Genomic DNA, 27,436 nt, shown 5'->3' with positions numbered 1-27,436 from the left:
GTTATCCAAAAGTGCATAAAAATAGGTGAATGGAAACATAGCTAATGTCAATATGCAAGTAATAGAAAAACAACAAATATTAAAAAAGATTTGACTGATTGAGCACTCAAGTGTGACTATTTTACATTTTTTTTCCAAATGACTTGTTCATTCGCATGAATTTGTTTAATGTCATTCATACAAAAATGTACGTTTTTTTGGAAACAAATGAAGCTTAACATGAGGTAGGTGTGAGCCGATTAAATTCAAATTATATATACAAATTAGTCACTATTCTTTCAAAACGAAAATTTGTTACGAATTACTAGTACAGACTATGTTGTTATACACAAATATTACAATTTGAGACTCAGTCAATACAGCAAACATGGCCTGATCTGACAAGAAAATTTAACTATTTTATGTTTTGTTGAATTATCCGCTTGTTAACTGTGACATCACGCAAAGCAGCTTCTGGGTCTAAGCGCTCTATCTAACTGTAAGGGGAGACTCATTAAATAGTAATAATAAACATTTACAAAGCGCTGTAATACTTTCGAAAATCACAATTGCAATAAATATGTCCATGTCTAATATCAGATAAAGTAATACATTTTTTTATAAATGTTGGTATTTGTGATTCAGCAAGCCCAGATACTATAAATTCACTTTAAAGTGTGATATGATTAAAAAGTCATGGCCATAAACAAATATTTTCCCAATTCAAATGAGTAGCGGCTGGGACCCGGAAACAGTATTCCATATGTCACCGATACGTCAAGACTTAACAAGCAGATTGGCTAATTTATATGAATTTTTATAACCTTATAATTACAAAAACGTACATAGATGTCACAAAACTCTATTACCATGTCAAATATCCTCGAGGCCATGTTAATATAATGGTCTATGCCACACACACAAAAAAAAAAAATATTACCATGATAAAAGTCCATTAAACTATATTGACAGTACAAACATGATTTTACCATGATAAATGTCACACAACATAGTATTGTCCATTAAACCTTGTTAATACCATGGTTAATAATACAAAACCTTGTATCACAAGCTCAAACGGCAAACAAAACCTAGTATTATTATTGCAAATGTCTGCAAATCTATAGCAATGTCATTGTAAATGTCACACAACATAGTATTACCTCATAAACGTAATTTTAACTGAGAGTCGCTGAAAATAGTTGAGGATCCACTTGCAGCTTTATTTTACAAAATCATCAGGCAGGTAATGCTTCAAACAGGAGCATACAGAAAATTCAAAAGCACAGTCAAAATACATGCAAATGGTTGGGACAGGCGGCAAGACAACAATAATCAAGACAAGGATCAAAAAAATTAGAACGCTTTGAATTGCTCACTTACAGCTTGCAAGACTCAGCAAAATGTGTGTGTAAGTGAGCTGCATTTATAGTCCTGGTTATCAATCCATTATGAGCCTCCAGCTCTTTGTGCAATCAGGGACTGGTGTGTGTGCAAAGACTACTCGGAGTTGTAGTTTAATAAAGTGGCATATTGTAGTTCTCCAGCATTCTGCACAGGCTAGATTGCTGGTGGTTGTGATAGTAATGCTGGGATATAGCATAAAACATTTGAAAATAAAGCACCGTATTCATTCAATGATATGAAATAATTCTGTGTATTTATTTTATTATTTAAAATAATTAAATCATGAATTGGCTAATAATTTAAATAAACAAATGTGTTACTAATTCCAACTACAGATATTGTTGAGTTATTAGAAACAATTCCAAACATTGTCAAAATGGCAAATGCATCCTGGTGTCAACACACAACAACAACAAAACAAATCTTTGATTATGATTTAACGAATTTTTGGCCAATTTCTATGAATTTCTACATTTTTGTTCATAGGAAAATGTATGATTTTTACAAAATAAGCAAGAAGGCCTGTCCCAACAGCAGGTTGTATTCAAAGACACAAAGGAGATCACACAAATTAACCACTAATTGGCAAAAATGTAAAATGGTAACAAACTGCCATTTTTTTGGTGGTGTTTTGTTAACACGTGAATGTCTACAAGGACTCCAGTGCATGTTTTAATTGAAAAAAACACAAGAAGTAGTCAGTAGAATGTGAAAAAAGAAATTTTTAGACGCAAGTTTTATTTATTTTAACTTGAGCAGCACATTTTTAGTTTCATGAGCAAAAAAATAAAAATAAAAATGCTAAAAACATAAGAAGGCATTGAAATCCCAGCAATATTAAGAGCTGTTGTTGGCTTAAAAATGCTTTTCTTCCATCTTAATGAAATGTTTTCAGATCAGTCTTTAAAATTGACTGAACAACTGATGTATTGTGATGCAAAAAAATGCCTTCCATGTATAGTGAAGTGGTTTTTAGGGAATTGCGCTGCAATCTGAAGACATCTGGCAAGAGTAGAAGTGAACGGCAGAACAGCTGTCACATCATCTGAGGCTGCGTTCAGATCTCAGGCTTTTACTTAATGCACAAGCATGGATTATTATTCCTGCGAAATATCCTCTGTGTTACAAATAACATTAGCGTGAAGTAACAATGTATTAGCAGAACATCTTTTTGTGCTCAAGTGGATTTGCAGAAAAGACGTTAGTGAAATTGGATTGCAAAACAGACAACATCTGGAAGCATTATTGCGATGTGGGCCACAATGAACCATTTTTACATGCTGTGAATTTCATAATATTAATTTTCAAGATCAGATTTCGCTGGGATAATGCGCTTACAATGACAGAAGACCTGATACGATTTTTTTTAAAGTTTTAAAATATATATATTTCAATAGATAACAAGTAAATAACAAATTAATTTGTTGTTGTGTTGTTTATCACTTTTTAAAATGTGATATCAGTCAAACATGAATTCTCATTTCTAAAATGTACTGGCAAAGAGTTCAAATGTGTCATGGAATGGCAAAGAGTTCAAATGTGTCACATATTTTCACATTTTTCTACAATGATACTGTCAGAGTTCAAACGGTCATGGAAAACCTGGAAAAGTCATTGAATTTTGACATGGCATTTTCCAGGCCTGGAAAAGTTTTGGAAAAACAGAAAAACCCACAAAGTTTTGGAAAAGTCATGGAAAACAAATAGCTGTATACTTGAATATAGGTTAGTTGTCTTTACTTCTTTTCTGTCCTTGGCCAATTACATACTCTCACATTAATGGTGCGGTGTAGGCATTATCTAAATCAATTTTACATAGATATAAGTTTTACCAAACAAATGTGGACATTGCATGAAACATTAGGTCTGGAAAATTTACTTCATGGTAAGTCATGGTATTTTAGTAGTTAAAATGTGTTTTACTCCGTACTGTTTATTCATATGTTGTTTACAAATGGTAAAAATATTGTTATTTTTATTAATTATTGTGATAATGAAATTGAGATATTTTTTACTTGTAGCATTTGAATCCTTATAAAAATGTGTTCTAATATTATTATTTAAAAATGTTTATTACTTAATTATTTGTTTATTGTTTATTGTTTGTTTGTTTTTTTGTTTTTTGTTTTTAATTACACTGATGTGGACATTTAATAATATAACTTGTCAGATAAATAACGAATTCCTAGAATTTAAAGCTTATTTTTATTTTTTAATGTAACTACCTCCGTTAGAAATATTATATATATATATATATATATATATATATATATATATATATATATATATACATACATATATATATATATATATATATATATATATATATATATATATATATATATATATATTAATAGACAAATGCTTCGATATATATATATATATATATATATATATATATATATATATATATATATATATATATATATATATATATACATACACATATAGCAGCTTTTATTATTATTATTCATTTATTAATTAATTTATTCTACTTATCAGTTATTTAATTATTTATTATTTGCTTATTTACCTTGCTTATTACTCCCCAGTATTGCAGTATTGCAGTATTGATTATTATTTAAAATTTTATAGTAGATAAAACTACTGTACTGTACCATAGTACTGAATTATTACTATTTTATATACATGCAAGCACGTAGCCAGGGGAGGTGCGGGTGGTTCGGAAGATTCACCCCACACTGACAAAGGTCCAGAATACGTCCCATACATGAGCTCAATTGTCATATTTTGACTGCTATGCCATCATGGTGAAAATAATCCATCTAAAAAAGCTTTAAGACCAAGTAGAATCTTCTGTTGGTTGTCGCTTCAGTGTGACTTCTGCTAATCAGTTTTGGCTAATGCTAACAGTTACTTTTCATGAGTCAAACATCCAGCTGTGCAAGAAAACATACTGTTTATAAATAATTTTTCGTTGTAAATCTTGGACCTTATTTTTTAAACAAAAAATGACCTACAAAAATATGTGAAGCACCAAAAGTGGCCCATGTTCAAAATGATTTAAATAATATTTTGGCTAAAATAGTCAAAAAGTGTGGTTATGATGACCATCTGACAAACTAATTCAGGATAGTGCTTAAAATCGCACTAAAATGCAGTATTTAAATTTCATAATTAAATAGAAAATAGGCGTATAATTGCAAAAAAGAAATCAAGAAAAAGGAATCACCCCTTTTACCAGGCTGGCTACATGCCTGACATGTTTTTACACAGTCCAAACAAAGAAGGCCATGTGTATGTTCATGATACCCCAAAAAACATAACATTTCTGAAACTTCATCCAAACAAAACAACAAACGCCCTGCATTTACAACCTGGAGGATCTGCAACATCATTAGCACAACATTTCCACCAAACATATGTGCATCTTCAGTATCTGCGCTAACCTATAAACCCGCTAGTCGTCCTCCAGAGGAAGAGTGTTGACATCCCGTTTAGACGAGCGACCGAGAGGTTAAGAGCGCTCGCTGAAAACAATAGCGCGACCGCTCTATTACCAGATGTAAAGCACTTAAGCGCGATGGTGCGAACACGTTCAGCCAGATGGCGCCCTCTATTAGAGGATGCATGGTGATGTTTATCTCAACGTTTCTCTTTTTTTTTTTTTGTATACACATATAAGAGTAATGTTCAGCAGGTGTGAGCTCTTCAGCTTTAAAAACAGCATGACAGTCTAATCGTCAGTGGCACGATTAAATGGCTCGAAACTGGTCGCGTTATTCGTCTCTGCCCTGAAGTTCGCCGCTTGATGGGTTTTTTCTTGGTTTAAATGGAGACGTGTCACAGACTGATGAGAGGCTGCTCTTTGGTTAAACATATGTCGGATGTTTCTGTTGTGTTTAAAGTTAATGAGGTGTCAGGTGCAGTATTCGCGAACACGATGGCGACGCTTGAGTTCACCTTGTGTGCCTTCGGGGTCATAAAACCCATTGACTTTGTTTTGCGGTCTCGCGGGGGCTCCAAATAGAGATTGTGCTCACTGGAAAGGGCCGAAAGCGTTTGGAGAGGAGCAGCTGCGCGGGCTGGTGGCCCTCAGAGATGCTGTTTTTCTCTTTTTAGGAAGCCACCGGTTGTAAAAGTCAGGATGTTTATGCTTGTGTTGCTCGGTGAAGGATCTGAGATGCATGTTTAGAGGCCCGGAGCTGCACCGGAGTGGAGATAGCTCGCCGAAAATGGCGGTGATAGATCATTTCGAATCGTTTATCTGTTATTAACTGAAGGAGCTGGGTTATGAAAGCTGGTCTCGAATTTATAGTGATTTTGATAAACACTGAAAATCATCCTAAAATGGATGCAGTTGTGTCCGTAGGTAGCAGTTGTGTTTTATGTGATGCTGGGAGACTGTAAATATCTTGCTGGCGAATTTGTTACTGTGACACATTTTACAGTGTGACCCCTATTTTGTGCAAATAAAGAATATGTGTACTGCAATAATTAATGAACTACATTGAACTACTCATTTTTGAGGTTATAAATATGTTAAAAGAGCAGCCTGAACATTCCGGTAAATGTCTGATTTTTTTGTTTTACAACTTTTATTTTGGTCCCACTTTATGTTAAGTGGCCTTAACTAATATGAATGTACATTGAAACTAATAATTCATTACAATGTTTCTATCATGTAAATACATATTTTTACATTGTACGCATGCTCGATTTAATGCCTGTCTCTTATTATATTTGTAATTAATTTCTGTAACACTGTTGACCAGTGTTGCCAACTTAGCAATTTTGTTGCTAGATTTAGCAACTTTTCATACTACATTAGCTACTTTTTTTCCAAAAAGCACCTAGCAACAAATTTACGAATTTTTCATTCATTTGGCTACTTTTAGCAATTTTTTAAAAGGTACTCAAAAGAGCAGTGGCTGCAGGCTTCACTAATGCCGAGTTCAGACTGCATGATTTTCAAAGTAGACGTGTCACAAATGTGTTTACACTGCATGACTATCTGGGCTAGCTATTTGTCGCTGCTTTGTTTACACTGCAAGATGGATCGGCGAGCTGGGCTTTCACATTGCAGGACTTTACAATAGGAAGAATTGCCGACAACTTCGTCCAAACTACATCTCACAGCCAAAAACACGTAGTATATCTTTTGTTATTAGCCACATGACGAGAAAGAAGTCTTTAATGGGGTAGAGAATTTGCATATTTGCTCACCTGGGTTTGAAGGGAATCAGCAATTTCTCAACTCTCTTTTTTAACTTTTTGTATGAAACGTCAAACAGACACGGGTGCTCCTGTCAAAACTTTTCTATTCTTCCACCATTTCTTGGGCCCAAACAAACTGAAAATGATGGCACACACAAGTGAATGGTGCTCTCTCATTGGCTGTAGGCGATCGCCGATGTTATTTTCAGTCAAAACACATTTTACACTGCATGATTTGAATCGCTGACAGCTCCAGTTATTTAGCATGCCAAATATCTCACAGGCATCGGCAACTCATCTGCGATCATCTCTCAGATCGATTCTTTGATAGTTCATAGGCCTACTATGGGATTGTCACTCACGTGCACGAGCACCGATCTGCCTGTGATTTCAGGCATTTGTCTGCAATTTTTCAAAACCTGTCGGCGAGTCAAGATCAGGGCTAAAATCATGCAGTCTGAACTCAGCATAAGTAGAGTAAATTGCTAGCTCAGATTGTTTTTTATAACTGTTAATTTACTGATATTTGTTAACATGTATAATTGTTGGTAATTTAGGTGGCAATAAATTCCAATAGTGCTATAATTGTTATCACTTTCACAAATGTGTTAATTTTACAAGTTAAAAAGAGTAAGTACACAAGCTGTGATTAAAATAATGCAACTGTTCATCTTTAGTGTTATATTTAAAAAAACAAAATTCTAATCAAAAAGTTTTTGTATTAATTTTACAAATAGTAAACTATACAAATCTAAATGGACATATTTCAAATAATGTTTTGCCAAGATTTCCAGTCAATTTGAGAAAACATTAATTATTTTGTATACTACATAAAGATGTAGTTTTGAGTTGCGATTACGCAATGACGTCATCACGCAAAGTAATATGTTAATAAGAACCTATTAATTGTGCATCTGGATGTCATGTTTTAATATGAAATAATACACTGCGCCTCCGAGAGTAGACCCATGACCGGCTTACGCTTGTCAGGGTTCAACGTTGTGACGTCTCTGATATACAAATTAGTGTGTGACGTCATCTGGCAACAGTTAGCTACTTTTCGGGCAGGCTTTAGCTACTTTTTATTGGAAACACTTTACACCTTAAACCTACCCATATCACCAAACCTCAACAGCACCAGAAGTGTTCTGCAATACATTATAAATACATTAATACACTGTCATGTCATTTCAAACCTGTATGAATCTCATTAATAAGGTAATTTTTGGAGCTTTTAGCATGTCATTTATGTATAAAAGATCAGCATGGACATTCTGCTAAATGTCTGATTTCATGTTTCACAGCAATATACAGTTGAAGTCAGAGTTATTAGCCCCCTGAATTTTTATTATTAATTTTTTCCCTAATTTCAGAATTTATGAAAGAACTCATTTCTAATAACTGTTTTATTTTATCTTTGCCATGATGACAGTAAATAATGTTTTACTAGATATTTTTCAAGACACTTATATACAGCTTAAAGTTACATTTTAAGGTTTAACTTGGTTAATTAAGTTAGCTAGGCAGGTTAGGGTAATTAGGCAAGTTATTGTATAACGATGGTTTGTTCTGTAGACTATCGAGAGAATAGAAATTAGCTTAAAGGGGCTAATTATTTTGTCCTTAAAATGTTTAATAACTGCTTTTATTCTAGCTAAAATAAAACAAAAAAAAGACTTTCTCCAGAAGAAAAAATATTAAAATATTAGCAGATATACTGTGAAAATGTCCTTGCTCTGTTAAACATAATTTAGGAAATATTTTAAAAAGAAAAAAATCAAAGGGGGGTGGGGGGGGGGGGGTGGAGGGGGGGTCAAATAATTCTGAATTCAACTGTTTATGTAAAAAGATCTACACAAAATGTAAACATTTTTGCTTTGATAACATTAAGTTATCATATACTTGACTTTGTCTGAATATATATAAAAAATTCTGTTTGCTATTCTTACATGCATTATATACACTTTTTATATATGCAATATGTGGTTTAAATAAGCCCATGCTTATCCTATTATGTCTGATATTATGTTTATTATACCTGTATATGAAAATGCAGAAAGCTCACAATGTTATTTATATATATACAATATGTTTAGAGTAATCGTATGCTAAATATTATGCCTGATTAAATGTAGATTTATCAATTATATAAAAATAAAGGTTCCACTTTATATTTATTGGCCTATTGGCACACTACTATGCACTTACATTAAAATATAAATACAATGTACTTAAGCACGGGTGCTTTCCATTAAGCATAAAATAAGTTGTACAACCACAGATGGTTGATGTAGTAGAACAAAATTTCCTAAAAGGTGCCATAAACATACTTATAGCTGTACATAGATGGACCAGCATTAATTCTTGAATCTTCAACGCAACCAGAGCAAAGCTCTATTAAAACACAGGTGTAAATAAACATAAGCCATCCTGAGTATTAAAAATATGGATGTAGTGGGAGTTAGTTATTGTGATTGGTTTGGCTGCAGTGTTAACCGATACGGTTCCAGCACTCCTTGTTGATTTCAGTCTATAATTTGCATAATAAATCCTTTTGGTGCATATGGTAAGCTGTTCCTCATTGTAGTCACCATCGGGTGCAAATCAGCATGATGCACGAGGGCAGATTGCAGTAATGTAAATCCAATTACACTTCCCTAACGTGAAATAACAGTATTTGCCGAATATGCGACATCTCATAGTGCTCAACATACTAACGGGACTGACAGATAAAAGATTTATTTAATAACAGATGGATTCATTCTGGACTTTTGGAATTGAATGCCAAAATGTGCTCCATCTGGAACAAACTGCTGTGATATGGACCATACAGAACCAAAGAGAAGGTTGATACAGTGTGCACTTGGATCTGCACTAACAATCCTCTATTGATCCTGTGACATGTGAACTGCATGTCATATGTTGTTATTTTGGAACCAGTGCAAAAAAAGAAAAACTTAATTAAAAACAACTTTCACAAACATTTTGCCTTTCAAAATATTTCAAACAAGAGATGTTATAAAAATGTTATGCCAACATTCTTTAAGCCTAATTGAAACATTCATTCATTAATTTTCCTTCGGCTTAGTCCCTTTGTTCATCAGGGGTCGCCACAATGGAATTAGCTGCCTAAATGAAACATTATATTTATAATTGATAAAATTTAGAAACTTATTTCAAGGTAAAATATTTAATCTTATTCAGTCCAGAAAGTAACAGGGATAAATCTACTTCAAATTGGCATTGTTAGCTTAGCAACATGCTAACATTAATCTTAACTGATTTAATACCAAAACATGTAAATGCAAAAATAGGTGAAATCTACATCAAATTGGCATTGTTAGCTTAGCAGCATGCTAACTTCAATCTTTACTGATTTAGTTTCAAATTTAACAATAATATGGCTAAATAATTTTCATATTGTATTTGTTAGCTTAGCAGCATGCTGTCATTAATCTGTACCTATACCAAAATGTAGCAAAACAATTCATTTTACTTTAAACTATTATTGCTAGCTTAGCAGTATGCTAAAATCTGTTTTAGTACCAATATACAGTTAAAAAAATCGTAATATATATTGAATTTATATTGTTATTATTGCGATTAAAACTAGTGTATATGTATAGTGGTGTGCAAATGCATCCATAAATGAAGTTTGATGTATAAATTAAAATTCCATGTCATTTTCATGATGATAAGTAAAAAGTACTGAAAAAGTACTTAGAAACACTTTTCATTGTAGAATTTACAAATATAATTCATTCAGTAACAAAAGCTAAATTAACATTAAAATCGTCATTGTTAGCTTAGTAATAGTCTATGCCAGGGGTCTCAAACTCGCGGCCCGCGGGCCATTTGCGGCCCTCAGTGCATTATTTTGTGGCCCGCGCCGACCGCTGTACACTTACAGAATCAGCGGAGCGGGGAGAGAGAGCGCTCCCCGCTCCGCTGATTCTATCCGTACACAGCGGACACTGGCATTCCCCGCCCACCGTGTTGTCGCGCGCGTTCTGATCAGCTGTGTTGTCGTGCGCGTACTCAAGAGCGGTGTTATCGCGCACCTACTGAAGGGCGGGACCGAGGGTGTGTCGCGTCGCTGGGACACTTTTGATCATTTTGGAAGGGCACTTTCTATGCAAGACTAAAAAGGGCATGTGCTCTGCACAGGTTGAGCCCTATGTGTGCACGTGCCTGCCCTGCATCTTATATATATTATAGGTAGATACAGACTGGTACAGACTGATGTGACTGGAGTGGGGTGGGGGTGTTTTATTTATACATCTATACGCCTTTTTTTAGGTGAGGGAATGAAAGTTTTGAGTGAGTTCCCCCACTTTTTCCCTAGGACTTCAATAAGTCAAAGTACAGGTCTAGACTTAATGATGATCATCTTCAAGCCATACTGAGGGTCTCAACTGCTTCTGCTCTAAAGCCAAATGTGGTTCAGATTTGTGAGAAGAAGCGTTGTCAAGTCTCTGGCAGCAAGAAGTAGGCAAAAGATGCCATGTTCAGAAAAACTGTTCATAATCTTCACTCAATGTTCTATTAATGTTCAGGACACTTTATGTTCTGAAAAAATAATTAAAACTGTTAATAATGACATTTGAGGACTTTTTTGTGTAAAATCCCTTATGCGGCCCAGCCTCACCCAGACTTTGCCTCCTGCGGCCCCCAGGTAAATTGAGTTTGAGACCTCTGGTCTATGCTAACATTATTCTCTTCTGACTTAATAACTTAAAGTCCTAGTAAAAACAGCTAAATCTACATTAAATTAGCTTTGTTAGCTTAGCAGCATGCTAACTCTACCTTTAAAGCCTGGTTTATACTTCTGCGTCATGACCAGCGTGACCCACAGCGCATGCAACATGTGTAGCTGTGCATATACAAATAATTCCAGCATTTTTATCTTTTGAGGGGAGTTTTAGGTCCAAACATTAGGGGAAATTCACACAGAATCCAAGACTTACTTAAAAAAAGTTTTATATCCGATAGCTGTGTTTTTAGATTGTCATATCCTGCCCAAAACTGTGTAAATCACTCAAACGTTTTGAGAGCCCTCATCTAACAGAGAACAACAGAAAAAGCCATGCACTGATCTGTGCTCAACTACCAACTTTTTTTCCTGTGCTAACTCCATTGTGTACCCTGAGTCATATCATCTGTCTTGTCTTACTAGCTTTTTTTGATGCCTGCTGAAGCCTCAACCAGAACATGATCTAAGCTTCCACGAGCTCAGTCTGTTTCCTAAAACTTCCTGCGGGCTGGATCGTCCTGTCAGCGCTCAGCTTTTCTCCAAACTGTCACATCACAATGATAGATTCGCAATATTATAGCAGCATGAAGCTGCCGCTCGGCCCCGCACGTGTGGTAGGCCCAGCTAAAGCTGCCTGTCGGACATCCCAGAACAAACCTGGTCTCCTGGGCTCCGGGAAGAATGGAGCAGAGGCGTCATCTAATTTATCAATGTGCCGTGTGGGAAGCAAACAATCGCAAAAAAGCTTAGGAACAGGAAATGGCACAAATGAGAGTAAAGACCTCACTGGAATTCCCACAGGTCAATGCAGTGGAAAGCTTGAATACAGTTTTGGGAACCTTTAGTTTCTATTCGAGACTTTCCCTAGTGGAGAAAAAAAAACTAGTCAGGAGACACTATCACCAGGTTTTTATGGTTCACTGTAAAATCCCCTATGAAGAAAATCATCTTTTGTAAGCTGTTTGAATAGAACTGTGTGTAGGTATAGTGTGTCCACAGTCATATTGGAAGGATATAAACACAATAAGTCTCTGTTTTAAAAATAGGATAAAATCCCTCTCATTTTGAGGCCAACCACAACATGACATAGGAGTGCAGTTTCCCCACCCACCGAACTGACTGACAACTGCCTATTAACATGTCTCTGTAGTAACGGATGAAAGACAGATGTGCCCAAAGCAACTGGGATTAAAAGATCTGTTCAGCTCTCTGTGATCATCAGTCATCATCAAACGTGATCAAGAATAACTTTTACAAGTTTAAAATGTTTTTAAAACAGTGCATGTTTGTAATAAAATAAGTTAAAGATGGTAAAATCGCTGTAATTCATCATCACAGCCACATAACAATACAATAATAAAAAAAGACGCTTCAATCCCCTGTTAAATCCAGCCTGATCTCACGAGAAAACGTAAGTATTTTACGTTTTGCCAGTTTAGTGGCTAATTCGTACGAATTCGTACGATTTCAGTCGTACGAAATGATACGATTTTAAAAAGGAGGCGTGGCACCTAACCCCACCCCTAACCCCAACCGTCATTGGGGGAAAAGCAAATCGTACTAAATTGTACGAATTAGATCGTACGAATTCATACGAATTAGCCACTAAATGAAAAAGTTACGAATTGCCGTGAGATTGTGTTGGTTAAATCAGGTTTATTTTGTACATTACATAACAGATATCCATACAGCGGTGGATATTAATGTGTATCTTGTCACATTTGCAGTGCAAAAACACTGCAAAGTTAAACACACATGTGTGTGTCTATGTTTGTATCTTTGTAACGACACTGTATGTGACTCATCATTGCAGAAAGGCTTGAACAAACCCCACAACAAATCCATCAAATAATCATTGGGAAAGTTCTTACGGTAGTATTTCTCACAAACGTTACGTGAGATCTGCTTCCTTCATGTCTGTCACTGAGCAGTTTATCTGATGCAGCCAAGGTGAAGATTGAGGCACACTAGAGATGCGCGGTTGGCGGTTATTGCCGCGGACTCCGCGGATAAACCGCGGATCGGGCGGATGACGTTACGAAAAAATAATATTTTAATTAAATTCGGGCGGGTGGCGGGCGGTTGTACTGTTTTTATAGGCATAGCTGGCGCACCAACGAAAAAGCCTAGGACTGACTTCACAGAATGGGAGGAGGAATCGGATACACTAATTCTGGATGAAGTACAGAAGTATTCCTCTACAAACTTCCGTATAGACGGATCAGCAGAGGAAAATCTACTTTCCTTTTAGGAGAAATAAGGCCAGTCATTCTCACAACTACAGCACCTTTCCAAGAGAATTCTATGCATTTCAGCAACAAGTGCTGCGAGCGAGCGCTCCTTCAGTGCAGCAGGGCGCATTATAGTGGCTATGCAGGCGCGCCCGTCTGAATCCTGACACTGTAGATGCTATTTTATTCCTGCATTGTGCCAAGAAAAAATCAAACTAGACCCAACGTCAGGCATATTAAACCAATTAGCCTATGTTATTTAGGCTACACATATGTTCAATATAAACTTTTGAGTTCGGTCAGCTGATAATTTTACGTTCATATTGGTTTAGCCTATTCTATTCTAGACATGTTGGCCTCGCTTTTACGTTCCGAGGCTAAGGTTATTTTGCCAGAATTTCTTTGTCGTAACTGGCGTAGTATTTCGTTATGCTTCAAGTTTGAGGGGAATGGGGATAATCCTAAATCCATGGGTTATTGGGGCACTTGTCATACATGCACTTAGCCTGGTCAGACTTTATGTTTGCTCAAAGAGGGATGGCATATCTATTTTTCTAATTTAATTTCTAATTGTGGGGGTGACTGAGCCTACAAGGCTTAGGCACGATATGACGTTTTTATTAAAAAATTTTTCAACTGTTTGCCAAAGCATGCGACTATAGCCTATGCCTACATTAAGATATTTATGTTAATATTTTTTTACTGCCTGTTGTTTCTTTTGGCATATAAAATAGGTATTGTCTGATAGAGATATCAATAAAGGTTCATCTTGTCGCAGAACTGGTGTTGTTTCCGATTTCTGCAAGCTCAATAACATCCACAGCAAAAAATAAAAAATAATAAATAAAAAAATAGTCGAAAAACTGTGCCCATTAATTAGATGTGCAAGGCAAGCAGGTACGTTTTTGGGGTTGCTATGGACAACTACAATTGTAAACATTATTAGGCTATAATGTAAATGACTTATTATTCTATCTATTTACTAAAAAATAAAGTGAAATAGGCATTTAGTTGTAGGCTAAATAGCAGCATGTTGAAATGATGTGTCAATGCGTTTTCTATTAGGCTACAATAAAAAAAGTTGTATAGTACAGTGCGTTTAATTTAGGCTATTTATTTACTTTTGTCCCTGTGCGCCGATTGGAGACGCAGTTCACTGCTGATATTCTGAGAGCTCGGGTGCTTCTCATTTCTTATTTGTGCATCCTCGTTTCCTTTCCTTGCTTTCTTTCCTCGTGTTTCCACCCCACCGGGATAACGTTACGAGGGAAGGACGCAAAGACTGAAGGACCGAGGAATCGAATCAAGTGAAAAGACACGTCCTCGTATCTTTAGCGTCACTTCAAAGCGTCGTCAATTAATGACTTGCACGTTTGGATTAACTGCATGTCTACATTAAAGTCATTCTCTGTTCTATAATGATCAATAAAGAAACATTCATTTAATAATAAAAAGGAATAAGCCATTCAAATAAAGTGCCCAATCAGCAGATGGCGGGCGGGTGCGGTTTTAAAAATTGGTCAAAAATGTTACTGCGGATGGATGGCGGACGGATGATGAATTTTGTCATGCGGTTGCGGATGAAATAATAGCCCATCCGCGCATCTCTAAGGCACACTCTGACAGGCACGTAGTAACGGTGCACAGAGAGAACTAGCATTAAAGGCACAGGCAACAAAAACAGCTACATTGTGTTCAGAGCAGAAAATCCCAATATTCTGATGGGTGTTTGAACTGAAACATTACAGACACATTCTGGAGACACAAAAGACTTATCTTGAAAAAAGGGTGAAATAGGGGCCGAAAACATTCATGCCATCAAATTTTAACCTTTAAAACCAGCCCATTTTAATGATTTCTAATGTACTTTAACACATATTACAATTAGGATATGCCACCAATAGAAAGCCCAACAAATTAGACATAAAAGACCATTATTGTTTTCACTAAATCAATAAAATGTTCATTTCAACCATCACACACCTTCATGCTGTAAGCAAGCCATCAGCTTGCTTATATTTCTATAAAGACTTTTCTATAGGGTCTTTGGCCACACTGTAATTGAAGCATGCTGGGGGTTTCCATGACGACCGTCTATCTCCATGTCCATCATTGTTCACGAGTACAGATTGAAATGGCATCCTATGGGAAGCGTTTTGTCGTTTGTACTGATGCACAGCCGGGGGTTCAGAAACACTCAATGCTTGGGATCAAACACATGCTAGCAAGGTGTCCATTAAACCATTCTGTCGCAGACTGTTACGAAATGTTTATTCTGTATGTGCTTAAGCATGTTTTTGTAACCATGATTGGGTCATTAACAGACAGCAGAATGATTGACACTGTGTATGTAAATTAGCAATGTGCACATTCATTTATGTATTACACTTTCATGTCATTTTTACATGATAACTTGTGCTTGACAAGTGCTTATATGCATTTTATTATTATAATAAGTATTTATTCAATTTTTAAATAAAAAGTCTGTTTATATATGCTGTTCTTTTAATATAGCAATATGCTATCATCAGTCCTCAAATTAGCATAAAAAACGGGGTGCTAAAACAATATAAACATGTAAATTAATGTTATATTGCCGTAGTTAACTTAAATGCAAACATCAATTATTGACTACTTTTTCAAATTGTCATTAGCTATGTTTCCATACAATAATGTGAATTAAATTTATGAGCAAAACTAGAATATCACATAAAAGACACGCTAATAAAGCAGTGTTTCCATCCAATAAGTTAAAGAGAACATAATCGTCACTTCCTGATTAACTGGCTCCAAATATCAAAAATAAAAACGTAATTTGGAGCGGTAGGAGAAGCTGCGTGTTTCTTTTCTTAATTTAAAAAACGACTTGCGCCTCAGAAGACAATGCCAACATGCAAAGGCATGAGATGCAGAGCCAGATGCTCTTGACAGTTCTGGGGGTCATTAATAATATAGTAACACTAATGCTGAAATGGTTAAGGCGTTTTAGATTGACTAAAACAACATTTCAGATGTTTTACAATGTGGTCCGCTGACTAGTTTTTTCATTCACACACATTTTTATCATCACAAGACCTCTTATAACAAAATCACATGACACTTTTATTGCGCATACTGGAATTTGTTTGGTAAAAGTGTTTCCATTGTAGTTTATGCACATTTTTTTTTATTATAAAATAAAAATTTTATCCTACTCAGTTATGCGTATAAATTTTTTATGTGCATTTTCAAAACTAATGCGCATCATGGTGTTTCCAACAAGTGTTTTTTATGCGCATATCCAAAATGTGCATAAAAATAGATAGATGGAAACATAGCTACTGTTAGCTTTCTTTCATTAAACAGTATTGTATTGTAAAGACTTATACATAACAATATGGAAGTATAACAAGATGTTTTCCTAACCTAAATGAAACATTTATAATTTGTATATCTTAAAGCTAACATGTCATGATTAACTTAGCATCAAACTCAACTAGTATTGAATTTATTTGTGTGAAAATATAATTAAATGTAAACAGTGGCTAAACGAAACGTGCAGTACATTTTTGTGTTTGTGTGTGAATATGCGTGATAAAATTGGGATTTTGTCAGCGTTTAAAGCCTTTCCACTGTGTTCGACATTCTGACACGACTGTTGGAATACGCCCTCTTGTGGCAGTCGCACAGAATTGTCAGTTTTGTCATGCACCTTGGGATAGAAGCTGATTCTCGCAGTGTCCAAAATAAAAGAGTGCAAAACCAAGAGCCTTTATTTTCCGTGCGTTCAACATGGTTGGAATAATGAATGAATAAATACTAGAAAGATATAGACCACTAAAAAATTTGGAGCGAATGTTGAGACAACATAAAAACATTATGTTTTTTAATACTCATTTATAAATAGAAATGTTTTTTTTTTAATATTGACTTTTTTCTGACTCAAAAAATAACGAAAAAAACTACTATTTTTCATCTTGCATACGGTTTAGGTTACGCTTAGCATACGGTCTAGTCGCAAGAGTTTAAATATTTCAACGTATCCACAGCTCAAATTGTATTCGAATTTTTTCACATATGGAGACGATCTGAACTCCACGTATTTCTATTGGAAATGAATAACTTCCAGTCTGTCGCTTGTCGTGTGCAGTGGAAAGGTGGCTTAACACCATAGCACCATTAGCCTTAAAGCTAGCTAGCTAGCCCAAAGAAAACACAAGGAGCATTTCAAATCGCATACTTATGCACTATTCTACTCCATTTTGTACTATAAATAGTAGTACATTCACACTGAAAACTAAGAAGAATAAGTGCACTTTAATTACTCGGATGATGCACTTATCCAATCGGTAAAAGGAAGTGTGGAATGTTGGACACTTCACGCACTCAATGGCTGCTTGCTTTGCTCAAGTAGCACAAGCGGTGGAGCTATTAGGCACTGATGCTGGATTACTTTATTAATTTTGGAATGTGAAAGCAAAATTCTCTTAAAAGAGAAATTATAGCGCCTCCCGATGGTGAATGCGGTAATACTCATGGCAGGTATTATTTGGTAGTTTGGTCATTCGTTTTGCTAATTTGGCAACCGCCAAATGTCATCAGGGAAACGGTTTGAATCTCCACTTAGTAAAAAAAAAACATTAGTGTTCCATTTGGGTCGACGCTCCATTCATATACTATGCTGTTGAGAGTGTAAGTGCATAGTGCATAAGCGAATAGTGTATAGTGTGCCATTTGGTATGCAACTACTGTCATTTATTACATCAAAAAATGTCCAACTCATCCAACATCCACAATGCCTTAATCTATGTATACTTATTGCATGTCTTAATATGAACTGAACATGATTCATTTTTCGTAAACTGTTTCAGCGTCTGACCTAGAGTGTGTGTTTGTTTCTCTGGCTCAGCAGGCCTCAGCTCACCGCCTGCCAACATCACTACATCAGCCGTCCCCAGCATTGTCACTCCTATCGTCAACGGCTTTACCAGCATCCCCCACCAGCCCAACGGTCACCCTGCAGTGGAGGCCGTGTACACCAATGGTCTGCCCCCATACTCCACCCAAAGCCCCACGGCTGCAGACACCCTACAGCAGGCCTTCACTGGGGTGCAGCAATATACAGGTGAGCTACCTCAATTATTAATTTTCCACTGAATTGTATGGTACAGCTTACTTTTAGAGGCTTTTCTGCTGTGTTACATACTTAATACTGGTACTTTTTTAGTACCACCTCATGTGAGGTATGGTTGTTCTGAGAGAATTGTGACCTCCAGCATCACTGGCTTTGCAACACGAGACACCAAATCTGCAACAGCTAGGTGATGTCTACAAGTGTTTGAACAAAAATGCACTGTGATGCATGTGAGGGCACAGCAAACCAACAGGTGGCGATAAAAGCCTTTCTGCTAGGTTTACTCCAAATGTGGAAATAAGTATTTGTTTATTACATAAACTTTGATGCAAATGTGGTTAACTGGACTACTTTGGGGTGAATGTGTGTAATTTTCCTCAATCGCATCTTCCATTTAGTGTTAACCTAGCTGACGTCATTTAGGCAAGAACTCCAGTTTTAGTGGCCACTAGGGCTGTGCGATTAATCGAATCTCAATCCCAATTTGAAACTATGCGATTAACTAATCGCAAAGGGCTGCGATATAAAATATTTTGGTATTATTTAATTTTCCCTGCCCAGAGCAAATGCGTGATAGCCTTACTAGCAATTGAGTGAGCACAATTGAGTGATGATGAGTGTCTTGCTAAAAAGTCAACTGAAAGTATTGTTAGTGACACTCAATCTAGTAGCAAGCGATTGTTTCAGCAATGTTAATTTGCTGAGTGTTCTGTATTTTTATAATAAGTATTATTTATTGTTTGTATAAAAAGCACCACTGTCTCCCTAATGTGAGTTGAACTTTTTTACAGAATAGTAAGGTCATTTTATTTGTGTTTACTGCTTGCTCTAGAGAAAAATGAGTGTTTCATTTCTGAATATTTAATAAATGTTAAAGTAAGTTAATATATTTTCAGTTCCTTTTTTGACACTAACAATCACTGCATTTTAACAGTAAGAAGCCATGATACTGATTATTGAGCTGAATCTTGACTACAAAATTAAATTGCAAATCAATTGAAATTGCAATATCTGTCAAAAAAAATCGCAGTAAGATATTATTTCCAAATCGCACAGCCCTAGTGGCCACATGGCAACATTGTACCTGGATATATATGGAAATTCTGGTTTCAGTCACCTGATTTGATTATTTATTTCGATTTTGATTGAGTAATATATATATATATATATATATATATATATATATATATATATTAGGCATGAGACGATAACCGGTTTCAAGGTTTTGGAAAAAGTCAAGATATTAAAACCGCAAAATATATGTAGAGGGTTTTTTAAAGTTACTTTTTAGGTGCTTTAAGGAAATCTGTGTTTTTGAAGCTAATGAAAATAGAAGTCAATGGTTCATTTTAATTATGTAGCCTGACATGTTTACTGTTCCAAAATATTATGTTTCCTAAAATGTATATATTGTATTGGGTTGCTGTTTTTTTACTAAGACATTTAAAAGAAATTATTTTACAGCAGTAAGCACAATACCGTGATACCGTCATATCGTCATATTTTTACTCAAGGTTATTATACTATCCGAAACTTATACCGGCACATGCCTAATATAATAAATATAATAAAAATACACTTGACCACCGTATAATGGTTCATATCATAGGAAATGCACATTTACATAAGCAGGAAAATTTTCAGTTGCCGATCTGGCAGATGTAGCCTACCCTTGAAGTGTTTTAATTTAAAAAGCTCTTCTTTTAGACTTCATACTCTAAGTTAGAACCACCACTAATATTAAATTGTAACATTTGTTTCATTCTTTGAATGTCTGATATAATTTCTTCCCAAATTTTACTAATTTATAACTAATGTAATTTGTTCTTATGTGTCTGAAGTTAAACAGGTGTTCTATGGTGTAAAGATTTATATAAAAACCTAAAAACAGGTCACTTTTTTATGGAACAACAAACATGCTTTAAATAACAAAACTACAGTAATTTTGGAAGAATTTTGCATGTTAGAAAGTCACAAAGAAATTTCCATTTTGCAGTTAGGGTTGAGATTCAAACCTCTTTATTGCACATTATTTATAGTATAGTCTGTTTATGTTCACTATATTTGTTTTCATTGCATTTAGGATTAACATTGTTTTTGATGAACGTTGCAGGATTACATTTTGGTTATAAACTATTGTGCTTAATAATTTTTTATAAAAAAAAAAAAAATAAGTAAAAAATCATAAGGCCAAACACGAGACAGGCAGGATGCAAAATCCGCCAAATATTGTCAACTTTGGCATGTTCGAATCCTATAAAGAACCTGACTGGACTTTTTGGGCCAAAAACTGATCCCCAACAGACCAATTTTTTTTCCTAAAACAGTAAAATTCATCTACAGTAATATGATTTGATAACTCTGCAACTGCAATACAACCATCACCAAGTAGCAAATAAATGTATCCTGGATTGTTTGCTTTTGACAGTTACAAACCAAAAAAGGTAAGAACCACATAACAACAAATGAGCATATCCGCAAATGTATAGCAAATCTTTTGGCCTATCCTGACATTTTGTACATTTTATGAGAACAGAGGTTTGTTTTGTTGAAAATGGTGTTTGATTGTCTTTGAATTTGTCCCCCTAAAATGCAGATCTATCAGATATCAGAGAACATCCCTTGTATTTATACAGTATGTGAATTTATTTATTCATTTATTTATTTACTTATTTATTGTGCTGCTTTTTTAAAATGGGTAGTTGTGTTTGACCAACCATCCGTCCATTTCTCTCTCTTTCATTCTCTCTTCTCTTTCTCGTAGCCTTGTTCTGTGCTGTATCGCATAAATCCAGCCCATGTTTTCACACACATTTCTTTTTCTTTGTGCGTTCAGCCATCTACCCAGCTACCACACTGACCCCTATTGGCCAAAGCTTGCCACAGCCACCACAAGTCATTCAGCAGCAGCAGCAGAGAGAAGGTGAGGGTGAGAGACTTTACATTCATTCTTTTGCATAAAGGTTAACAGTGTTTGCATTATTTTAACAGAAGTGTTTATATAGCTAAAATAATCAGAATGTGCATCTTATACTAATGTTTTATTTGATAAAATTTTGTATTCAAAAATGCATGTGTGATTTTAGCTCTAGCGTAACAACTTGACAGTATTTTGAGGATGATTTTCTAATCTCGATCATACAATTTAACATGATTTCCTTATCCCCCAATGACAGTTGGGTTTAGGGGTGGGGTTGGGTGCCATGCCACCTTTTTAAAATCTTACATTTTCATATGACTGAACGTTTGTATGCATTTGTGTGAATTAGTTTACAAATTGTACTGACAAATAGTAAAATAGTTACATTTCTTTGTGAGATCAGGCGGGTTAACTCAGGTGTCTTGTATCTGTTGTCTTTGTGACTTGTTTTGAATGAAGACTCCTGAGTGAGTAAAAATGTCTTTGTTTTGCAGGACCAGAGGGTTGCAACCTCTTCATCTATCATCTACCACAAGAGTTTGGTGACAATGAGCTTATGCAGATGTTCCTTCCATTCGGTACAGTCATCTCCTCAAAGGTCTTCATGGACAGAGCCACCAACCAGAGCAAGTGTTTCGGTAAAAGAAAAATCGATTCATTTCTATCTACCTATTGACCTTATTCTATTGCGATCGTTTTAGAACTTAAGATTTAGTTGCCTATGGGAGAAAAGACTAGAAATAATAAATGACAGAAAATGGTCAAACTACTCACTCTACACACAAATGTTTGCATGACTTTACAGACAATGCAGAATAATATAATAAGAAAATATCAGTTTGCAACATCAAGCAGCGCAACAAGCTCTTTTAAACATCTAAATAGGAATGGAAGTGAATAAGACCGGAAGTCTCGAGCAAAAGAGATTTGTACGCAAAGAATGAGGTCAATAATCATGCATTTTTGTATGCATCTTTTTCTGAAATGTATAGACAAATTATATATATATATATATATATATATATATATATATATATATATATATATATATATATATATATATATATATATATATATATATATATATATATATATATATAAAGATATCGATACAAATGTGTGTGTGTGTTTAACTTATTTATAAGAATTATGTTGCATCAAGATCAGAGGATCTCACATGTAACATTATTTATAAACCAAATAATAAATTTTGGCTCTTATTAGTCATTTTGAGAGACTGAAACACAAACTTTTGAAATCGATACTGTTCCTGTAAATGTGATATAGTGACAATTGTGGCATCATGTGCATGTGTCTTGGCAGTCTATGGTCATTCACAAGTTTAGTTCTCTCTTTAGTTTTTAGTACATTGCTGTTTTGTAAACACACCCCTAAACATAAATGCTAAACGAGGAACCAAACAAGACACAGGTGAGCACAGTCATTCAATGATTAAGTATTGTAACTGCCAAAACCAAGCAAATAAGATCCTAAAAACAGGATGAAAACATGGAAAATGAAGAAGTGGTGTTAAATTTAACTACTTTTTGCATCAGGTTAAAATGTGCATTAATGTGGTGTATAATCCATACAGAACCAATGTAATGTTTACTAAAATTCTAAACATATTTTATGTCCTCAAATCTTTTACTTTTAGCAGTATTCAGAGGAGGAAAAACCATTAAAAAAAATAAAAGTATTAAACAAGCATCAATTCTATTTTTATAAATGCAAAATTATTATATATAGAAAATCTAATTTGGTGTTGTGTGTGTGCTTTCTACAAGCGTGTTTTACTTGCTGACGTTAATTTAATTGTTATATTTGTTGTTGTTTTTTATTAAAAAGGTGTGCAAGATTAAAAAAAAGCTCTGATTACAACATTCTAAATCTTAAGCAGCTACGTGAATTAAGTAACACTTCTACACTTAGTCCATCCCAGATCGTCTGGTAATCAGTCTCTGTCCTTTTCCCCCATGTAAACTGTATTCTATGTCAAGCCACAAACCAGAGAGGAACTGCCTTTTAAAAATCCCTGAGCCAGAAAAAAAGTCCTAAGTGAAGCAAAAAGGCCCATTATGGATCAACATCTGTTCCCGCTCCAGGGGGAGACATTTCCCAAGCCACAATTAATAGCAGCTCCCGTCTCCTGGGGGAGGTTAATAAGATATAAATTTGTGAAGTAGGACCTATTTGCGGTATTGACTTATACACTATGCATTTACTGCATAATGTCAGGTCTGGGTAACAGGCGCTCGGTAGAGTAATTAATCTGCGGTGGGGGCCGCGGCTCGAGATGGACCGATGGGACTTGGCTGAGAGCACTGACATACATAGATTCCCTATTAAGCAGCATTGTGGCTTCATCCCCAACTTCACCTCCACGTGGACCCTCTTTTCTTGTAGATACAAGCCTGGAAATAGGGTTGTTTTAGACACCTAGGCCAATTTGTTCCCAGGTGGCTGATGACCGACGAAAGCTTCCCGCTGTTTTTCATGGTTCACAGGCGTTTACTGATGTAATGCCAGCGAAAGTGCATCCACACTTCAATGGGGTTTTTTGGTCACTGGCTTTTAGTAGCCGATAGGTTTAAGTTGGAAGTTGGGGTTGTTGTGGATGAATGTGGTTTGTGTGTTGAGCATGGCCCACTTTTTTGGGTCCTTTGGGGCAATTTGTCCCTGTTCTATACCACCAGTGGCAATATATATATATATATATATATATATATATATATATATATATATATATATATATATATATATATATATATATATATATATATATAGTGCTCAGCGAAAATGAACACACCCATCATAGATCTCTCTTTTAAATGAATATTTTGTATAAGATGCTTTACAATAATATATTTGTTTATATACGTTATCCATATGTATGGATATTCTGAGTTGATTTGTTCATTAAAGAGCCATTTTTGATTTGTTGGAAACTTGCTGCATTTCAAATATAATGGAGTATGTAAATCTTTTGTATCCAAACAACTTGGTTCATATCTCTTTTTGTGATTTCTTGCAGGCTTTGTGAGCTTTGATAACCCTGCAAGTGCACAAGCTGCAATCCAGGCTATGAATGGCTTTCAGATTGGCATGAAGAGGTTGAAAGTGCAGTTAAAACGGCCGAAGGACGCAAGCCGCCCATACTGACAGGGCCCAACACATACTAGGCTCTCAGCAACAGCACAGGTATTAATATGAATGCAGCTAATCAATGTCCTGTTAATGTGTTTTCTGTATGTTTGTGTGTTGTGTGTAACTGTAAACTAACTTTTTTTTTTTATCTAATACATATTAAACATATTTTATTTTCATTGATATAAATGTACATTTACTTTTAATATCTAAATATTTGAATTCTTATTTTTTAATATCTATTATATAAATATTATATATAAATATTATTATGAAATGTTGCACTTCCCAAAAGGTGTCTGTGTGATATTCCTGAAATAAAATGCAATGATCATTATTAGTATTTTTCTGTGTTAATATCAATAATTGTGTGTCTGTCTATATATATGTATATACACACACAAACACACACACATACAGACGAGTAGCAGTGCAATGTGGCTGTATATCGTTACTGGTGGGAGGCGTGCGTCAGCACGAGGCAGCAGGCCCCGGGTGCCTTAGTGTCCTACCAGTGACAATATACAGCCACATTGCACTGCTACTAATGTGATATTGCGTTTATACAACAGTTTGACGGCATAATTGTGTAGAAAAAGAAAATCAAACATGGACAGTCTCAAAACCCTTTTGGAAGAGGAACTACTTTCTTCTGCCATTCATTCACATCTGCAGCTGACATCAAAACAGCAGAAACTGTTGCTCAGTCACTAACGTCACTTTAGAGCTAATATTTGAATAATTCTCCAGCGTAATGTCTAAAGTGGTGGCAAAACAGGTGATTTTGCTCACAATTTAAGATTATGAGGCTAAACGTAATGAAATGCTATCAGTCTACAGAGATTTCCCAGTATAACATACAAAAGAGAAAGATCGACTTAGAAAGTCATTTACCTATTTAATAACGATTTGATCAGCTTTAGTTTTTCTCTCAGGGTTTATTGTGCTGTCTCTGTCGCTATCTTGTGGATCATCAACATCATCAACTGTCTTTGCTCAAAGACAGGCTAATGGCCGCTGACACGCTGTCTTTCATAAATTGTAAATATTTTAAAATAGGCACTATCCTTATAAATAAACTGCATAGTTGCAATCTAAACAACTACATTCTCGACTAAAAAAGCATCAAAAGTACATTAGGTTGTCTGTATATATATATATATATATATATATATATATATATATATATGCGTATATTTGTTTATAACTTCTTTTCTATATCTTAAAGTACCTTTTATATCATTATACATTATATTATTATTCATTATTATTGTTAATTCTTGTATTTTTTGTTTTTGTTTCATTTTAATACTAGTTCTTGAGTATAATTGTATAACTGACTTTATCTCTAATGGAATTTTGTTTCACAGGATTTGAAGAGATTCGCAGGATTTGAATTCAAAAGGAATTTAACTTTTTCTTTCAAAACAAACAAGAATGGATTTTTTTGAAGACATATCAGTATTTATTTTCCGAAGATGTTCAGTACAGTGGAGGGTTGCGGGTGAACCGACACCAGTGGACAAAACCACACTCGGCACAGCACGGCACGAAAGACAAGAGGAAAGATCTCTCTAAAGACAGAGAACTCGACACGTCCTGTCTCTCGCTGAGCTTCGAACCGTCAGTCAAGCAACAAACTAAAAAAAAAAGAAAAAAGAAAAAAGAAAAAAACACGAGCGAGAACAACTTCAATTTCTATATACATATTATACACACATATGCTATTTAAAGGAAGAGGCGCTTATGGCTTTTATTACACTGGACAAATGAGGGTTAAACTTGAAGACCAAGGAAAAATGCAGTGGAAAAAAAGAAGCTCTTCTTGTCCCGCTAGTGGACTTTCTTTCTCTTTCCCTCTTTACTTCTGTCACCATCTTTCAGCAAACGCAGGACATTCTGTGGTCACAGAGGTTTCCATGCCCTCAGTGAAACTGATAAATCTTTCACCCCAAAGGGACCAAAGGACCAAACATTTTTATTCCTCAACAGAAATATATGGTATTAATAACAATACTAAAACTACAAACTACTACTAACGACATACTTTTAAAGAGAAAAAAAAAAAAAAAGCATACATTTTTGCTTCAGGTCGGAAGAGGAAAGGGACTTTGATTTCTTTTCCTTTTACATTTATAGCTACTGGGTTTCAGAATATTTAAAAATAGAAAAAAAACTAAGAAAAAAAAGTATTTTAAAAGCTATACTATTTTAGTGGAGTAGAATATGTGGATTGGAGATTGTTAGGAGCATGTTCAGACATTTTCATTCATGAAGAGAAAAAAAAAAAGTGAGGGAACGGACCATTAACCATTGTCATTTATTTATTTATTTTTTTGCTAAACTGTCCCACATTCCAGAGAACAAATGCTGAGTATAACTATTTATGCATGTGCGAAATGAAGTTTGAACACTTAAACATATTTATCCGATGAAAGCTTTACTTATCAAGCAGAATAAGTACCTGTGGCTTCAACTATCCGCAATATTAACAGCTGTACTATACAGTTTGGCAATGATGGAAAATGTTTTTTTTGCGTTGATCTACGATCATGTTTTGTTGAGTACCGCCCAAATTTACCTTTACGAGGGACCAGCAGATCTTTCATATCATCCATTTTATTCCATTTTATCTTTCTCATCAGACAGTCAGTGCCAAATGCTGAATATCAACCGATAAAGCACATTGGTATATAAACCAAGCCTTA

At 35.1% G+C, this 27,436-nt stretch overlaps 1 protein-coding gene across 50 annotated transcripts in view; it reads left to right on the top strand.

Moving 5' to 3' along the window:
- The window catches only part of celf5a (cugbp, Elav-like family member 5a), a 369,011-nt gene extending 342,004 nt beyond the window's left edge, over positions 1-27,007 (top strand). For 9 of the 50 annotated variants that reach the window (XM_087303133.1, XM_087303132.1, XM_087303124.1 and 6 more), the window contains 5 exons: positions 18,440-18,652; positions 21,498-21,584; positions 22,076-22,219; positions 24,616-24,782; positions 26,099-26,404. In XM_087303133.1, coding sequence (XP_087159259.1) covers positions 18,440-18,652; positions 21,498-21,584; positions 22,076-22,219; positions 24,616-24,743 — 572 coding nt within the window. In that variant the 3' untranslated portion in view covers positions 24,744-24,782; positions 26,099-26,404. 50 annotated transcript variants of the gene reach the window in all.
- Positions 27,008-27,436: the final 429 nt, after the last annotated feature.

The sequence above is a fragment of the Danio rerio genome, chromosome 22 (genome assembly GCF_052040795.2).
Source record: "Danio rerio strain M-AB ecotype USA chromosome 22, GRCz13ab, whole genome shotgun sequence".
Taxonomy (NCBI): Eukaryota; Metazoa; Chordata; class Actinopteri; order Cypriniformes; family Danionidae; genus Danio; species Danio rerio.
This window is presented reverse-complemented; position numbering and strand designations above follow the sequence as displayed.